The 14,363-nt window shown below is 42.5% G+C and overlaps 4 protein-coding genes across 4 annotated transcripts; 2 read left to right on the top strand and 2 right to left on the bottom strand.

Moving 5' to 3' along the window:
- Nucleotides 1-251: 251 nt before the first annotated feature.
- I206_104846 (uncharacterized protein) lies at nucleotides 252-959 on the top strand (the record flags this gene model as incomplete). Its single annotated transcript, XM_019154150.1, has 3 exons — nucleotides 252-293; nucleotides 407-539; nucleotides 619-959. The coding sequence occupies 3 exons, from the start codon at nucleotides 252-254 to the stop codon at nucleotides 957-959; spliced, it is 516 nt and encodes a 171-aa protein (XP_019012890.1).
- A 453-nt stretch (nucleotides 960-1,412) lies between these two features.
- On the bottom strand, nucleotides 1,413-1,994 carry I206_104845 (uncharacterized protein; the record flags this gene model as incomplete). The annotated part of the gene is made up of 1 exon (XM_019154149.1): nucleotides 1,413-1,994. One exon carries the CDS (start codon nucleotides 1,992-1,994, stop codon nucleotides 1,413-1,415), a length of 582 nt encoding a protein of 193 aa, XP_019012889.1.
- Nucleotides 1,995-2,089: 95 nt separating this feature from the next.
- I206_104844 (uncharacterized protein) lies at nucleotides 2,090-7,459 on the bottom strand (the record flags this gene model as incomplete). The annotated part of the gene is made up of 5 exons (XM_019154148.1): nucleotides 2,090-3,988; nucleotides 4,045-4,317; nucleotides 4,376-6,278; nucleotides 6,335-6,923; nucleotides 6,991-7,459. 5 exons carry the CDS (start codon nucleotides 7,457-7,459, stop codon nucleotides 2,090-2,092), a joined length of 5,133 nt encoding a protein of 1,710 aa, XP_019012888.1.
- A 418-nt stretch (nucleotides 7,460-7,877) lies between these two features.
- On the top strand, nucleotides 7,878-14,219 carry I206_104843 (lysophospholipase NTE1; the record flags this gene model as incomplete). The annotated part of the gene is made up of 24 exons (XM_070203008.1): nucleotides 7,878-8,014; nucleotides 8,074-8,491; nucleotides 8,555-9,317; nucleotides 9,377-10,539; nucleotides 10,608-10,817; nucleotides 10,876-10,937; nucleotides 10,988-11,109; nucleotides 11,168-11,217; nucleotides 11,273-11,278; nucleotides 11,330-11,372; nucleotides 11,427-11,735; nucleotides 11,797-11,953; nucleotides 12,009-12,045; nucleotides 12,096-12,170; nucleotides 12,223-12,277; nucleotides 12,339-12,439; nucleotides 12,512-13,010; nucleotides 13,158-13,187; nucleotides 13,245-13,323; nucleotides 13,371-13,435; nucleotides 13,527-13,683; nucleotides 13,747-13,809; nucleotides 13,891-13,963; nucleotides 14,049-14,219. The coding sequence occupies 24 exons, from the start codon at nucleotides 7,878-7,880 to the stop codon at nucleotides 14,217-14,219; spliced, it is 4,845 nt and encodes a 1,614-aa protein (XP_070059109.1).
- Nucleotides 14,220-14,363: the final 144 nt, after the last annotated feature.

The following is a 14,363-nucleotide window of genomic DNA, read 5'->3' as shown; positions in this document are numbered from 1 at the left end:
TGATCATCAAATACCTGTTACTCAAGTATCAAACTGAGGGATTTATGTTAAATCTCATAGCCGTATCTCAAATGTCAAAACTCATATAATCACTATAACGATTATCTCGAATCTTCTTCTTCCTATTACATCTTATATACAATGATCACCTAACATTCACAGTACTCATACATGTATCTTATTATATTTCCTATCTATCACACAAGCTAAAGTCAAACCACGACAATATGATTCTCATATTCGTTACGATAATGTTTACCCTCGTTTTACCCGTGATCGGATCTAAACCACTTGTAAGTCGTAGTCTAAAAGAGAAACGACTTTACCTCGTGTTACAAACGACTTTTCATATATTTCAGACTTCTTATCTTATCTATCAAGCTCATAAGTGTTAATCTTTCTATAGTCTATACCTCTCAATACCGAAATTTCCTATCAATCTCTTGAGTTATCATCAAATAAATCATCATCATCATCTTTACATGAATTTGCCACTCGAAATCAAGGTGAAGGGGGAATTGGAATAGGAGCTATTATAGGTAATTCATAATTTCCTTAATCCACAAAGCTTGATATGCAAAATCATGTAATTTAGGTGAATTAATAAAATTTAAATAGGTATAATAATATCAATCTTATCAATAATTTTATTAATTTTATTTTTAATTATAAAAAATAAAAGGAAATTTTATTCAAATGATTTGATTTATAATACATCATCACCACCAAGATATAATATTAAGGCAACTAATAAATCATATTTTCCTTCACAAATGAATCATCCAATTTTACCAAGATATAATGGTAATTTAAATTCAATAATACAACAATCAAATTATAATCAAAATCAAAATCAAAATAATCAAATTCAATTTCCTTCTACTGTATATAATTCTGGAGGATATTATAGTAAACAAAATAAAGTTAGATTTGGAGGTGTAGGTATAAGACATTATTAAAATCACAATTGTCTCGTAATTAGTTAATTTATCATATTTGGTATTTGAATTATTTTTTCAGAAATTTATTAGAAAGATTTTCATATATGTAGTATCGATTATACTGTATTCTACTTTTTAATCTCATATTCATATATTGTATCTGCATTAGTATTATCTAGTTTTTGCTTGATTGATCTACCACTAGATAGAAACTTCAATGTATGCATGGATAATTAATTTGTATAGCGATATGTTGCAATTATAGTTATAGCAGGATCATTCAGATTACTTATTCGGTGAATTTTCATTAGCTGAGTATATACAATACAAGAAGAATATTATAAACAAAAAACAAACAATAGAAGATATATGTGCAGGGTAAAACATGACAAGTGATTATGGTATATGTAATAAAACGCACTTGTATCAAGGAATCTAAGATTCAACGTACTCAAAGGGGTTTCAGACTGGTCAATTCACTTGAGAGTTATTTGGGTCAACGCCAACCGGCTGGGTGTGATTGGAATTTTGCGTTTTGTTCGGAGACGCGATGGGCTGTGTCACTACTGAAGACTCGGCTTCATCTTTGAATAGCGATGTCAATATTTTTGCTTGGGAAAGTGAGCTGATGGGAGATCCAAGAAGCACTTCGTTGGTCGTCGTTGGTTGAGTAAACGGCGAAGCAGTACCAATGGATTTTTGGGACTGGACTGCCTCATTTTTTTGAATTGAGTCTCCTGGTGTCTCAAGACCTTCCTCTTCTTCTTTCCTTTCTGCTTGATCAAGCTCCGTTCGGCCTGCGTGGGCAAGAGAATCTGGGACAACTTGTGAGAGCTGCCGGTCATCGACAATCGGGGCGGAAGTATGAGGTTCCATTGGGGTATCAATAGATACGTGAGGCGGATCTTCGATAGTATCTGCTCGTCTTCTCAGGATCTTTTCTGTTACATCGTGAGCGCTAGACGGCAAGAGTATGGCGTGTTCAGTCTCTGATCCAAGAGTCTTTTGAGAAGGAGTCTGCATAACGATTGCTGAAGGTGCGATTGGTTGCATGTTAGTTTGCACATACTTCAAATCGGGACTTTCAACGGATCCGTGATTGGACTTCGACGGTTCGGCTAGTACGGACGTAAGCTTCCAATCCAAGATCATAGAACACTATAGAGCTTACTTTGAGAAGCAATCTCCTCTTTCTCCGATGGATCATCCGCTTTGTCAATCGCTTTAGTGAAAACAACTTGCTCCATAGGATCAACCTGATCTTTGTTCGCTAAGACCGATCCTTCATCTTGCTTCTGTACAACAGCCGATTGCATAATGGCACCGGGCAATGAGAACATTGGCTGCTCAACATCAGAACTTTGAGATATCAACGGAGTTTCGGCCGGAGTAAAGAAGCCTTCGAATTCAGTCTGCGGAGTCTCGATTTCTGGCATTCTTTTACCTTCGATGTTCTCGTCAGAAGGCAGATCGGCTTGATTCTTCGTTGGAAGTTCACCATCGACATCTCTCGGCATCGGTTTTTGCTCTTGATCGTGAATTGGCGGAATGGTGGTCATTGAGGCCTGCTCGTTTGCAAGCGAGTCAACGGGACGATCAGAGTTGACTTCTAGCATTGACGTATCTGGTAGAGCAGCGGAAGTCAAAGGCAACGTTTCATGAGGTTGTTCTTCGTCGATAGGCTTCTCCTTGTTTCCGCCTTCAGGTGATGACGATGGCTGCCTGGCCCGTACCTCTTCATTGTGTGTTCCGGGCTGTAAATGCTTGATGTTCTCGGTAATATCATGTACAGCGTTCGCAGCGACTCCAATCACGCTCCCTAGTCCCGCAAGCCCAGCTTGTACTATATTGTGAGACTGATCATTTCTACTTCTAATCTCAGCTGGAGCGACATCCGAAGGCTGAGAAGCTGGTGCTGGGTTTTCGTTTGATCCTTCCCTTTTGGATGATGAGTTAATTTCTTTGTTACTCTGTACTGGGCCATCGGATGAAGGTAGCCCGATGACAGCCGTTGAAGTGTCCTCAACCTCTTCAGTGTACCCTCTGATGTCTTCCTGTGGCAAGTCCGCAAGTCTCGGTGGAGGCGAAGGTGAGGGGGCCAAAGATCGTTTGGTTCGTCTAGGTTCGATCTGTTCTGTCCCATCTACGCCTGCATCATCAACCTGTTCCTCTGCCACCACCTTGGGCATCTGTGAGGAATCATCTCGTTCTTCCACATAATCAGGGGCAAATCCAGCTTGATGATGTGATGTCGGGATTGAAGATGGTGTAGGAGTTAGCAATGGTGTCCTGTCGGGAGTAGGCGCGTAAAGAGCTCGAATAGAAGACGCATCGGTATTTTGAGTGTTTATTGCATTGATCGTTAAGGATGGGACAGTGTTTTCAAAGGTTATAGGTATCTTTATGTCACGATCGTTATCTTTCTGTATAACATTTTGTTCAATTAATGAATCTTTCGATACAGAATTTTCTTGTACTTCCACATCAATAGCTGATGAGGTCATATGAGTCTTTTGCCAATGTTTCCAAATATTATCATCTGTATCTTTCCATTTTTTCAAATTTTTGATAGGTTTCAAATCCAGATCAATCAATTTTACTTTCCCACTATCTTTTACATATTTCCATTCACCTTTAGCTTCCGGGTTACTGGAAGTAGCAGCATATGAAGAATCTGAAGATAAACTGAATTTAACAAAGACTGAACAATCTTTGAAAATTGCTGAAAGTGAAAAGGCGATCATACGTTGTCTTAAAGTCCATTTTGAATCTTCTTTACCGGCTAATGGGGTTGATAAGTACAATTCAATGAATTCTGCAAATTCTTCCGTTGTGGGGAAGAGGATCAAGAAAGGATCGAACAATTCATTGTTTGGATGAACGGAAGAAAATCTCGATGCAAGGTCCGAGATATCTGTTGGATCCAAAGTCGATTGTAGAGTCTTCAGGGTGTCGAATACGCCTGAATTTTCCAAAATGGGTATAATGCGATCGGCAATTTGCTCTATCATGGTTTCTTTACCTAAAATGTGCTCTAGCTGTTCAATCTACATTGATCGTCAGCTGCTATACGACGATGTCAAGAGCCGGAAAGATAGCTAACCTGATTCGGATTCACCCTTTCTCCATCAATGAAAACCCTCCAGTTATTTTCCTGACCATCACTCTCAGTCCACATACCCCATAGTCCCTTGATTGCCGATCTCATTCGAACTTCGTCGCTTGAGAAAAGGTCAAGAGGACAGAATTTACCCTCTGCAGACGAATCGTGGCCTTTGTAATGACGATGCATACAAAATCGACAATTCTGCGATTTGATCTTGGCCGCCTCTGTCGGAATGATGGTAGCCGCATCAGGCAAGAACCCCCATTTCGGCTGTAAGCATATTGATGAGCTAACAATCTCTTTCTCCCACTTTGCCAGATTAGCTTACCTTGATCTCGAAAGCGAGGTTGACAATACCATCTTTCTTTTCATTTGTAGTTGTATCCTCCATTATCACACCTTTCGATTTACCAACTACGAGAGTCTTCAAATCACCTGATAATTTCCTTGCTTCAGGCCGAATTGCATCTGCAAGAGCAAAAAGATCTGTTGTCCAGTTTTCAGATAAAGTGACTTCGTTTGTCTTGATTAGCAATTCCGGTGAGACCAATTTAGGTAGAAATGTTGTAATCCAATCTGTTTGTGTCTGTCTATATTCAGGACTTGTAGGAGAATTACCAAAAAATTGAGACTTTTTCAATCGAAGTACTTGACCATTATAAATTGACATTGTTCCTCGATATGAAAATACTATATGTTCTGCACCTTCTCCTACATATTGCCATTGTGACGCTAAGGTATCGGCCGAAGGACCGGATTCTGTACCCTCATGCATTTGCTTCCCTTTGATAGTGACTACATCAGCTTCTCTCTCTGTTGAAGTGACAAAGTTACCTTCAGCGATTTGAGGTGAGTTCGACACAGCTTGTTCAGCTTGGTCTGACGAGGGAATCTTGATCATTTCACCCATTTCAGTGATTGTATATTCCGTAGGAGTGAGACTTTGTGCTGAAAGAGGGGCTCTGAGCTCCCTGTTTTCACCTTCCGGGAGGTTAGCCAACTTATTCGAGGTATGCCTTGAGAGTGAGAAGGAGGAGGTGTCGAAGAAGGATTTGCGTAGATTCATACCGTTCTGAAACGAGGTAGAACGTTTGAATGTTTCCGTGAGATTTTTGAAGCCTCTTGGCGTCCCTGCTCTGCTAGATACTGGAGAGGTTGAGCGATTGGGCATATTCTCAGAGGGTCTGGCTCTAGGCTGAGGAGATGGAGGCGCAGGTACGTGCTGGACTGTGATCAAAAGCTGTTCAATCGCGTTCGCTGTCTCGGAAAAGGCAATCGATGATGCGAGACGAACAAGGGCGAAAGAAGGCCACGAAGGTATACTAGATGGATCCATTTGGGCGTCTTGAACGAAGGAGATGAAATTGTCGTCAAGACCAATCACATCCTCCTCGGAGATGGTGTAATCATTTTTGAGGGTTGTCGAGATATCGAATGTGGTTTGTTTAGGGAGGTTTCCCCGCACAATATCACTTGACTTCCCCACTTTGGGCTGGGTTGCTATCGTGCTGTCTGTAGCTACATGTGTACTGGGTGAAAAAGCCAGATCTAATTTACCCTCTGTCACGGGCGAATCACCGAAACCAGACTTCTGGAAGTCATCCCATGCTGATCCTCCATTTTGAGATAGAATGCCTAAAGAGGCTTGCTTCTTGAGAGAATTAGGAGGACCTGCATCGTCCGCGTTTTTCATAACGGTAGACAGATTGGGCGTGGTGGAAGACGTAGACAAGGTAGTTTTGATTGGCACCGAGTCATCAGGGTGAGAGCGATAACGGCGGCGAGACTGACTTTCGGTTTGAGTAGAGAGGAAAGGCTGATAGAGCGGGGTTGATTCGGTCTGTACCACATTCTCATGCGGCTCCCGAGCCGGAGAGGCAATAGAAGTGATGTTGTCACAACGAGTACTCGAACGAAGGAATTTGACCGAATCGTCTGAGAGGAGACTTGACGACCCTTGAGCGTTGTTTCGCGATACCGCAGACCACACGGGGAAAGAGACGTTGTCAGCCACCCTCGAAGATAAAGCAGCGTTGAAGATCTCATCCGGAGTCAGATATCCAGAGATAGCCTGTGGAGATGTTAGGATGATATGTAGGGTTGGTCGAGTTCTCGAAGTAGAAGGCAAGGAAGACGGGGGAAATTCTGATGAAGTAGATGAGCTTGCGAAGGGGTAACTTTCAGCTATTTGCCTTAGACGTAAGGGAAGTTGGGTTTTTGATGACTGGTATCTAAAAGAGCATGTTTGGTCATTGGATCCACTGGAAACTTCTTCAGCATTACTCACCGAATCCACACATAGAACAGGTGTTCTACTCTGCGCCTAGCAAGCTTCCATCCCTCATACAGGTTTTGCCAAGAATCCACCTTCTCATCTAAGCCCCAGACCCACCATCCAAGCAATGCACTCAGTTTGCTAGGTGTCATGCCGTTCTCTTCCGCATGTACGATGATAGCAGACCAAACCTCAAAGATCTCGTGCAAACAATCTGCGACGCCAGCTCTCAATCTAGGCTGAAGTAACGATTCGTAAGCATTGTCAGGGTATGAAGAGTTTATCTCAGCTTGTGTGAATTCAATGTATAAGATTGTTTCAAGCATAGGTCCCCGTTGCCTAGGTCGATGTCGCCGCAAGGTGTATTTGAGTGTCTCAGCTATGTCTGAGTTGCTGTTGATATCCTTGAGGACCGAGATCAAGCGTTCTTTCCATATTGCTGATGGATCAGATATCGGTTGCGCATACTGCGCGGAGATCGTGGGGAGCCTAGGCAAGAGCTCTGAGCGTATGAACAAAGTATACAACGCGAGTATGTATAGCTGTGAGGTCGAATTGGCACGAGGGCGAAGGGGAAGCATCAAATTATGAGAGGTCAAATCTACCAAAATTATGTTCAGCTCATACATATTTGCGGAAATTCTCAATTTCAAGGAGCGGAGACTTACCTGACTGTCGCAAAGCTTCACCGATGACTTTCCAAGCCAATTTTACTTCGTCCGAACTCAATTCAAGCTTTTCTAAGATGTCCCGCTCATCCTGCCGCAGATCTACTATTGCTCCTACACCATGTATACCTAATTGGTCTGTATCTGACTTGCGAACATCAAAGCCTAAGTCTAGTGGTTTGAATACGCTCTTCAAGTCGGATTTAGGTGACGAACTACTTTTACCTGTACTTCGCTTACGAATTAACTCGCTACTTCCTCTTTTGATCGAACGGTCGTAAGGTTTTGAAGAGGACGAAGTCGTTTTCTGCCTCAATGACAAGAATCTGATAGGTCGATTTGAGCTCTTTGGTGCTGTACCGCCATTGGAAGAGCCTGATGTACCTCTAGGGGAGTTGGGAGATGGTGAACGAGATTTTGGCTTTTTGGCTTTCTTCTTGTTCTGAAAGAAGGATAGGATAGACACCATGGTAGAACAGGTCCTTAAGATATCCAAGCGACATGAATTCTCATTTTAATGATATAGTAGTGACATTCGAGTGGTGCAAGTAATGATTATAGAAGGAGATGAGAATACACCCAGTAATTAGTCATGGATCCATGCATCAAAGGAAAAAGAAAGCGAGAGAGCGGGGGTTTGTGCGTTTGCATTATTGCATCAATGCACATTAATTGAATACCCGATAACAATCACCCCGCACTTCTCAATTGCGGGGGTTAGTCGAATCGCCACGTGCTTCGCTTTCGATACCAGTTTTGATTACACTTGATCGCGTACATAAATTATCAAAATTCGGAATGATATCATTAAATGTCAAATGTTTACTCTGATAAGACAAGTAAAATAGCACAACTATCTGGAAATTAGATTAGGAGCAGCAGGCAACATGTCAAATGTTCCTCCTCCGCCTGATGCCAATGGTAATCCTTTGATAGCATTGGCTGTAGCAGTCATTTACGCCATCTTGTATGTTCTACAAGGGATTAGGAATGTTGTCGGTGTTTTGACAATTGGACTTCCAAGGTGAGCTACGTGTAGCTTTAGTGTCAGACAGAGTGCTTATTTTGTGAGCAAATGTACAGTGCCATCGTTAGAATTCTACATTACAGTCTAACAATCTCCCTCGGCTTCCCTCACTTTTTGGCTCTCTTCGCTGGAGCACTCTTAGGTCTCTTCTTTCTGGTCAGATATCGATATCTCACCAGGTATACTAAGCTCAAAGAACCTGCTCTACCACCGCCTTCTCCACCATCCTTGGCGAACGAGCTACTCCCCTTAGATACTCCTGGAATAGGACTGAGCGATAAACGAAGTAGATCAGGTTCATTCCATAATTACCTAGATGACTTCTTGTCAGCAATCAGGATTTTCGGTTACTTGGAGAAACCAGTCTTCCACGAATTGAGTAGGCATTTGCAGACCAGGAGACTGGCGGCTGGAGATACCTTAGATATCGTCAATGGGGATTTCTGGTGTGTAGTTGAAGGTAAAGTTCAGGTCGTAAGTTTTACCTTCCCTTTTCTTCAATATAGACAAGATGATTGTACTAACGAAATGATTCAGTTTGCACGTGATTCACCCATCGAATCCACACCAGGCTCTCCCGATCCTCATAATTCAGGATCTGCTTTCAACGGGTATCACCTCCTCAATGAAGTTTCTACCGGCGGTACGCTTTCATCGCTTTTTTCCATCTTGTCGCTATTCACGGAAGATATCAAGCTTTCTTGGACTCCACCAAACGAAGAAGACGACCAAGAGGCGGTTGGAGAGAACTCAATATCACGGGAAGATACATTAGTACCTCCAAGAAACAAATCAAGGGCCAATTCGGACGTTAGTCAGCTGGACCACGAAGTTCTCAACCAACGAATAGCAAGCCCAGATTCTTCTGCGGAGCCAACAGCTCGACCAAGCAAAAACAGGTCGTCCTCGCTCGGTGAGGAGGATGTGACATTGAGACATGAAGAAAGTGTGATCGACGCCTCAGCATTGCTACCTACTACCACATCTCCCTCTTTACTGGACGGTCGCTCTGCCTCCAACTCTTTGCACCCTTCGCCCACCATGCGTCCGCAGCCTAGACCTTTCGCTTCAGCTGCCTCTTCTTATCGAGACTCCCCTTACACACGCAGTCAAATCCCTAAGCGCCAGGATGCAGGTGCGAATGCGTTAAAAGGAACCATCGCACGAGCTACAGTCGACACTACACTAGCTGTCATTCCAGCTTCAGCTTTCCGAAAACTGACCAGAAAATTCCCAAAAGCCAGTGGAACAATTGTTCAAGTTGTATTGGAGAGATTTAGTAGAGTCACATTCATGACCGGTAAGCTGGATGATACATTACTAAATCTTGACCGATTGACAGCTGAACTATTGTCATAGCTCACAAGTATCTTGGCTTGACGAAAGAAATTCTTCGATCAGAGTCTTCGCTCAATTCCATGGTATCTCACCCTCTTCCCAGGTCTTTCTATACTGGTGGAGGTATGCAGGCATTACGAAACCGGTTCCAGCCTGAAGCTCAAGCAAATGATAAAACTCGGACCAACTTTTCCTCAATTGGTTCTTCCCCTAACGGTCGTGTGACAAGCAAAGACTATTTCAACTACGTTCCGGCCAGTCCAACCGTGAAAGCGCCTTCACTTCCATCCACCACACCCAAGCAAGTCCCATCCACACCTTCAAGCAAGCCCACAGCACTATCTACCAAAGGTTTGCAGGCACTTAGCAAAATCGAAGGCGATGTGACTGCGGCTGCGCAGGCCGAAAATCCTCCAAAGCAAGAACCTTCCGTAGAGGCACCCACATCTGCCATCCTTAGTCCGGATACAGCAGCTCGACACGGTTCAGACTTTGTTCGACGAGCTTCGGCATTCAGGAAACAAGTCGCTGCTGGTGATTTAGCTATGGCTCAACGAAATGTGCCAGATGAAAAAGGAGGGGCATATTACCGACCTTCGGTCCAGACACCCGGCCTACCAAGGATGGACACTTGGCTTGGTCGCTTTTCACAATCATCAACAGATCTAGCGCATCATAACGGAGTATCCGTATCACCTTCGACAGAGCACGGTACACCTCAAGAAGAGTCCTTTGACCTCAAAGAGGCCGTTTTGATGAGCATAGCTCGTTCAATCGGATTAGCTCAGCCTACAGAAAGCAATATAGATTCCATAGGAAGAAATTCAATGGCTCCATCGGTATCAGCACTATCTACTCCAAACTCACCGATGTTCCCACCCAATGGCAAACCCGGGAAGAGCCCTTTTGGTAATGTACTGGATATGATGGCTGCCTCCACCCACGAAGGAGTCATAGGTGGTATGCTGAGGGAAGCTGCATTGAAAGCGAAAGTGGACGACGAAGCTAGTAGTATTTCAGCAAGTATGCACGATTCGCAATTTGGGACTGCAAATGGTGATAAGAAGATTCTTAAGGATCTCGAAGGCAATGTGGATATACTTTTCTTCAAGAAGGGAAGCGTGCTGGTAAAAGAGGGAGAACGGAGTCCAGGGATGTATTACGTGATCGATGGATTCTTAGAGGTAAATCAGCTAACCGAAACGTTCGATGTTATGATATATATAAGCTGATGACCAATTGGGATTCGCAGACGTCTCTACCTGTCAACCCTTCCGGGATCGAAACGCCACGATCGTCCACGTCAATCAATCCGACCAATGCTAGTCCACCGCCATCCACATTCACAAATGTGAACGGTCGACCTTTCGGTGCTGCATTAGGGTTAGACAACAGCCACAACAACGGTTACTCTTCTCCATTTGGTCAACCTAATGGCGAAGAGACTTTGTATACCGTCAAAGTGAGTATGAATTTTACTTCAGTGTCACTGCGCCACTGACTACTCGCGCGATGCTCAGCCTGGAGGAATAGCGGGCTACTTGTCCTCTTTGTGCAGTACGGATTCATACGTCAACATCACGTGAGTAGCTTCTGCTCAAAGAGATTTCCCAGCTGATAAGATCATGACAGTGCTAAAACGGATTGCTTCGTTGGCTTCTTACCGCATCATACCCTTGATAAGATCATCGAAAGAAGACCCATTGTACTGTTGACTCTCGCCAAAAGATTATTGTCGCTCTTATCACCTTTAGGTGAGCAGTGAAGTGTGCCTGCGAGATCTCACCGCTGTAAGCTGACAGGTCGTGACAGTATTGCATATCGACGCTGGGCTGGACTGGCAACAACTTGGAGCTGGACAGGTGAGTTATTCAATTTGATCTGGGCAGATCATGGATTCGGCTGACGTCAATGCAGGTATTAGTGAGTGTTTGGGCCCGAGGAATCGAAGAATCTGATCTAACGAGGCCGTAGTATGAGAAAGGCGACAAAGCAACGGATTTCTACATTGTTATCAGTCAGTATTTAGTCCTCTTACACGGAATGTGTTGAAACTGATAGGTCCGCTTAGATGGTCGACTTCGATCATTTCAAGAGAAAGATGGCTCGATGCAAGTGCTTCGAGAATATGGTCAAAACGACTCTATCGGTGAACTTGACGTGATCACTGCTGTTAATCGATCAGATACTGTCAATGCTATTCGAGATTCTGAGTTGGTCCGAATACCTGCAGCCTTATTTGATGCTATTAGCATAAAGCATCCTGCCACTACTGTACAATTCATGAGGTTGATAGCTGGACGAGTAAGGAAAGCCATGGGTCACCAAATGACCATCGGTCATTCACCTTTGAATGTACCTAATACCGATGTCAATTTAAGTGAGTCACCTGTAAGCACCGGTAGACGTGGTAGAAGCTGATTCTTCGAATTATAATGTAGAAACTGTTTGTATATTGGGATCTAATCGGAATGTGCCTGTTGCACATTTCGCTGGCAAGCTGAAAACTTCCTTAGAGGAGCTGGGAGCTTCCACATCCTACCTTGATCAAGGGACTGTGATGCGTCATTTGGGTAGACATGCTTTTTCCAGAATCGGGTGTGTCAATCGTTTGCAACTAAACTGGGACCGCAGCTGATGAAGGTTATAACAGGAAATTGAAAGTAGCTGGTTGGCTTGCTGATCAAGAGGTGAGACTAACATGGGACGCTACTGAGTGATCGCTGAAGACTGGATATAGCAACATTTCCGATCAGTTCTTTACGTTGCTGATTCGCCACCTGCGAGTCAATGGACTTTAACCTGTATACGGCAGGTAAGTCAGCTGTAGGGCGATTTGATCCTTCCCAGCTGATTCTCCTTGGTAGGCGGATCTGGTTCTTGTCCTTACTATGGGAGATGATCCTTCGTTGGGCGAATATGGTGAGCTAGAGGAGACTCATAGTAGCGTATGATCAACTGAGCTCTTGTGCTACATGTGCAGAAAAATTACTGCTTGCCACCAAGACAACGGCTAGGAAAGAGTTGATTCTTTTGCACGACGAAAGAGCCGTCGCACCTGGCTCGACTCGACCATGGCTGGTGGTAAGTAGAATTTCCACTCCCATTCTTGATTATCTGTTGTGAGTGCTGATCAGTAAAACGTCCCAAATGAAGAATCGACCTTGGGCTCACACTCATCATCACGTCGAATTACCAGGTGTAGTCACACCTCATAAAACGAATCCTACTATACACGATGCAGCAGCTGTAGCTGCTTTTAAACATTTGAGAGAAAGAGTCGAAGGCAGAATACGGAAATATAGAGGATTAAGACCAATTGCAAGACCAAGAAGACCAGCACATATGAATGATTTTGCACGTATAGCAAGAAGATTATGTGGAAAACAAATTGGTCTAGTTTTAGGTGGTGGAGGTGCAAGAGGTATATCTCATATTGGCATGTTACAAGCTCTAGAAGAATTTGGTATACCAATTGATGCAATTGGAGGATGTTCAATAGGTTCTTTTGTTGGTGGATTATATGCAAAAGAAACTGATTTATTAGAAACCACTGGTAGAACAAAACAATTTTCAGGTAGAATGGGTTCAATGTTAAGGATTTTGAGTGATGTTACTTATCCTTTTGCAGCTTATACAACTGGTCATGAATTTAGTGAGTGAATCCCAATACTCTCTTGTCGGGGAGACTGCGCTGATGCACACTTATTGTCTATCTAGATCGAGGTATATGTGAGTAGTAATCAATTGACAGTTGGACGTCTTTCTGAAATTAGCTGATCGGTCATGTTTTCACCTATAGATAAGGCATTTTATAATACTCATATCGAAGGTTAGCCATTCCTCGCACTGCTGTATGGAATCAAGCAAGCTAACGGATGTGATATAGACATGTGGATACCGTTCTTTGCCAACTCCACAAATATAACGCATTCAAGAATGGAAATTCATCGAACTGGTTACGCATGGTATGTTCAGCTTGGGTAGTGTGGACTAAGCTAATAAATGGTTTCAGGCGATATGTTAGAGCTTCTATGACTTTAGCAGGTTTATTACCTCCCCTTTCAGATAATGGAAATTGTAAGTCCAGATTCAGTCAACTCATTCATATCTGGTGGCCGTGTGTTCCATTCGAAGCCATTTGGTCAATACTGATTCGACTTCTATATAGTACTTGTCGATGGAGGATACATAGATAATACTCCGATTGGACCATTACGGTCAAATGGTATACGTGATGTGATAGTTGTAGATGTAGGAAGTATAGATGATACGAATCCAAGAAATTATGGAGATTCTGTATCTGGTTGGTGGATTTTCATCAACAGGTGAGTTTGGTCCGATGGTAACATTTCTTTTATTTGAAGAATTAACTTGATGTATGAATAAAGGTTTAATCCATTCTATGAGCGAAAGGTATTATCCATGACTGAGGTATCTTCTCGATTAACTTAGTAAGTACTTAGGAATTACACAAAATGGAAATTTGCGCTTTGAGAGAAGAACAGGGAAATAATACGTATCCTTTTATGTAGTGTATCAAGTGTTAAAACTTTAGAAGAAGTTAAAAATGCTCCTGGTTGTTTATATATTGCTATGCCTGTACAAGTGAGTTTTAATCATTTTTGCTCTTTTGTACTTTGGAATGAAATTAATTGATTATTTCATTATTATTATTTTGAAAAATTTAAAGCAATTTGATACTTTAGGTGGATTTAAAAGATTCTCAGAAGTATTAAGTATAGGTTTACAAGCTGGTAGAGAAGTTTTAAAAAAATGGAAAGATGAAGGTAAATTACCTAATGGTTTAGTTGATACTTCAAAAGGAACAAAATCAATTCAAAGAGGTAATAGATTAAGGTAGGTGTTATTTTTAATCATTCTAGGGAATTTTCACTGACCATTGATGTCACTTGTAATATAGGCGTATGTCAATATAAGAATAGATATCGAATTTACTTTTAGATGATTAATTAAATATCAAATATTGCATGTGTACAACAAAGTC

This window comes from Kwoniella pini, chromosome 6 (genome assembly GCF_000512605.2).
Source record: "Kwoniella pini CBS 10737 chromosome 6, complete sequence".
Lineage (NCBI taxonomy): Eukaryota > Fungi > Basidiomycota > Tremellomycetes > Tremellales > Cryptococcaceae > Kwoniella > Kwoniella pini.
This window is presented reverse-complemented; position numbering and strand designations above follow the sequence as displayed.